Raw genomic sequence first — 3,923 nt, forward strand, 5'->3', positions numbered from 1 at the left:
TATATTTCAGTTGGTATTAGGCTAGGAAAAAAGAATAATTACTTAAAATAATTAAAATAATAACATAAATAAATAAAAAAAGTTAAATAATATTAAGAACACATTCACTAACATACAAATTATAATATATTTTTTTATTAGTTGAAACTTATCAATAGGTCTTCTCCCTCATTATTGATCAAATAAATCTGATATAATACGAGTTAAATAAACTTGGGATATGCATAATATATAAGCATTTGCATTTTTTCATTATAATGTGTGATTTGCAATTTCAATTGCAGGTAATTGTAATATCAAACTTCCACTATGAAGTGCTGAACAGGCAAACAAAATAAACCACATTAATATTTCAAGTTGGCTCAATCTACTAATACCAACAGAGTCTCAAAATGGAGTGGTTTCTTTCAAATATATATATCTATAGATATAAGTATATATGTATGTAGAAGGAGTTTGGCAGCAATAGCATCTAGTCTTGGGCCAGAGGAGTCTCATTAAGGTTAATAGAAGAATCGTTGTTGGTGATTGTGGATTTTGGAGTCTCTAATGGAGGAGAAAGATGAGGGGAAAAGGGTCCAGTGACATGTGTCAAAGTAGCTGTGCTCACAGGGCGCCTCTCTGCTAGTGGCTTAACAGGTGAAGAAGGGGAAGGTATGGAATTGGAGACAAGGTTGGGAGGTGATGTGGTAGAAGAGGAAACTGAGGTTGGGGTTGGGACCACAGTGAGTTCATCAAAGTTAGTCACAGACACGCTCATATTTGGCCACACAAAGGTCCCTCTTGGTTTGCAGATTTTAAAACCACTTTTCAGTCTTTCTATCTTTGCTGCCTTGTTCTCTGCTGCGCTGCTTCGTACCATTTGTGTCTCCGCTGATTTTGTTCCTTTGTCATTACTCACTTCTCCAATGTTTTCTGTCAATGTCAATGATGATGTTGGTCCTAGCAATAACGCTGGTGGTGTTAATGATTCTGACATTGTTGGCTTCAGCATTCCAAGTTGACCCTGCATTAGTGGCAAGCAAATTCCATTTCATTTACTGTAATTTGAAAGAGAATGATTACAATATTGATTTTCATCAGTCCTCAACAGTTATTCGCAAGGATATGAGAACATTCAATCAATGAGCACTCAATTGAATATTTATGTTACCTCCATGCCATTCAAAGTCAGAGTAATTTCTTTTAACTGTTCTTCAACTTTAGCCTTTTTATGAACCAGGTCAGCATAAATCTCCTGATATATAAAAAATAGAAAAAGCATTAAAAGTGAATACTTTATATTCTCTAAATATGTGATGTGACTCTTCCCCTCACCCCCTCACCTGCTTAGAAGATTGGGAATCATGATCCTCATAGTTCAAATTTGACTGACAAGAACTATGAGTAGCAACCAAAATGGCTTCCACTTTTGATTTGAGATCTTGCATGTCTCTGTTTGTAGATCAGGAAAAACCATCAATAGAATAAAAACCAGTGATTGAAATGAATCAAAAGATGGATGAAATTAGCCATACCGTTTCAACTTAATTATTTCCTCCATTATCTGTCTGAGCACATTACTAGTATCATGATCTGGTGAAATGGGGTCTCCAGGCTTCCATCCAAGGGGAGGAGTCCAGTAAGGATCTTGCACACCCATTTCCTTTCTGATATCAACAAGATCCGCACTCTCTAACCAGTATTCCATGGAACCTTCGGCATTGTGTCGTCGTCGGAATCTTTCAACTCCTCCCGGTGCTACTTTTCCAGCCATGTGCTTGAGCAAATGATCAAGTAAACCAGTGTCCCCAATATACTTTCGTGCTTCTGATCGCAAGTCTGGTCTCATTATTGGGTTTCCATACACAGCTTCTTTTTCTTTCATTACCTTCAACATATTCTCCTCTGCCATCTTATACCTTCAAATGCATATTTAACGGCAAATCAATAACTAACGCTAAGGCCAATGAAACCAAGATTTGAATACAAAAAAAACCATATACCTCTCAGCAGACCATCTGTCAATCGATATTTTTCGCCCTTTTTTGCTATAAACGACGAGTTGCTGCTGCTGCTTGTTAGTGTCGTTTACTGCTTTCTTAGACTTTTTAGCCCCGCTGGTACTAGTGATATCTTGTTGATTTTTGAAGGTCTGACGAGTGATCCTGAGTACCCCAAAAGGAGCTACCTTTAAAGTCTCCATTTCTTGTTCAACGTTCTTTCTCTTGTTATAAGTCCTTTCTCTGGATTCAAAAACGGGCATTTGAAGCTCAGGTAAAGATTCAACGTTTTGCTCGTCATGACGGCCGAGGAAGCGAACTTGCCTGCGTTGGCCCCACTGCAGCATACCGGCGAACTTGAGCTGAGACCAACATGGACCCTGCTTGGAAGCAGCATCGTTGATAAGTGGAGTGTTATGGTTTAGAAAGTTTTCTTCCGCGGGAGAGGCCAACAAGTTTCTTCTTTGCTTAAACTCGTCAGCTGAGATGCTTCTGCAAAGTGTTTTGATGGCGAATTCGGTTCCCATCACGTACTTGTCGTCAAGTGTGGGGATTTTCTTCCCGTTAAAATTAGTACAAAGAGAGTGAAGAAGGTTTGGGTACCAAATAGCACCGTAGAATGCGTGCGTGCATGCAGCACTCGTCAAGTTCTTAAATGGGTCCCACCCAAAGTTATTCCCTTTTTCAACCTAATAACAGAATCAAGCGCGTGTTGCGCGTGTGTATGATATTTTGTGCAATGAGTAGTATCGTATGAATCAGACGTGGGTGAGGGGAGCAGGACATGTTTGGCCAAAGAAGGCTTATTTTCGCTTTTGCCCTTGTCTACGTGGAACTGCTCCACTACCTGATTTATTCTGAGTAAATAAAAGGGCACAATTTAGTTATGAAACAAATTTAAAAAATACTACCCTTCTTTGAATTTTTTATTCAAATATTCTAGATTTTTATAAAAAATTCAAAATAATTCAATTTTCAAATTAATTTCTATCTATTCCAGTTTAAAAATAATAATAATAATAAGGCATAGACGTCAGATCAATTGACGTCTGTTCGGGGTGTTTTTTCATTATCCAAACCATATCCACGTAATAACCGATATAATGGATTGGATTTATAACCATTTTTTAAAACCGGTTTAAGAAAAATATAATCATTTTTAAACAATTAATCATATTGTTCAAAATTTATAGGACACTCAATTAATAAATTGTTAAGGTGAAAATAAATTGGTTAAAAATTATTTGATTAAACTTGTTCTATTTAAAAGTTTAACTACAAAACAAATCAAACTTTATAGATATTATAGAGACACGTTCGTTCCCAGTTAAAAGAAAAATATTTTAATTATATATTTTTTTAAAACAGATTTGTATAAAAAATATTTATAGAAAGTAGAAAATATTATGAAATTTAATTGGTATAAATTAAAAAATTATTTTGATTTAGTAATCTAGATATTTATTGTTAGAAATTAGTTATTATCAGTGTAAAAAGCTTTATACTGTTTGCATTATTTTATAGATGATTAAAATAAAAGTCAAATTTCTCATAACATGCAACATTTATAATTAATTGACGGTATAAAATATTGGAATGATAGGCCTTGCCTTTCTATTGATTTTCAATGATATATATACAATCAGTTTTTCTCTCTGTCTGTTTGCTATACAATCAAGACTATTTAATAACAATAATATTCTAATAATAACAATGATATCCTAATAATAACAATGATATTCTAATACACCCCTGTAGTCGAAACGGGAGGCTGACAAATGTTGAGACTATCACGAAAATCATCAAAGAGTTGTAACGGAAGTCCTTTGGTGAAGATGTCAGCGATTTGGTAACGTGAAGGGACATGTAAGACCCGTACTTGGCCGCGGGCGACTTTTTCACGCACAAAATGTATATCCATCTCGATGTGTTTGGTACGCT

General features: G+C 35.4%; 1 protein-coding gene across 1 annotated transcript; it reads right to left on the reverse strand.

The window, feature by feature from the left end:
* Positions 1–248: 248 nt before the first annotated feature.
* On the reverse strand, positions 249–2,654 carry LOC127135577 (protein DYAD). Its single transcript, XM_051062241.1, has 5 exons — positions 1,986–2,654; positions 1,518–1,901; positions 1,326–1,434; positions 1,154–1,237; positions 249–1,006 (listed from the first exon to the last, which is right to left on the reverse strand). Exons 1-5 carry the CDS (start codon positions 2,507–2,509, stop codon positions 473–475), a joined length of 1,635 nt encoding a protein of 544 aa, XP_050918198.1. The 5' UTR covers positions 2,510–2,654; the 3' UTR covers positions 249–472.
* Between the last annotated feature and the right edge of the window lie 1,269 nt (positions 2,655–3,923).

This window comes from Lathyrus oleraceus, chromosome 4 (genome assembly GCF_024323335.1).
Source record: "Lathyrus oleraceus cultivar Zhongwan6 chromosome 4, CAAS_Psat_ZW6_1.0, whole genome shotgun sequence".
Classification (NCBI taxonomy): Eukaryota; Viridiplantae; Streptophyta; class Magnoliopsida; order Fabales; family Fabaceae; genus Lathyrus; species Lathyrus oleraceus.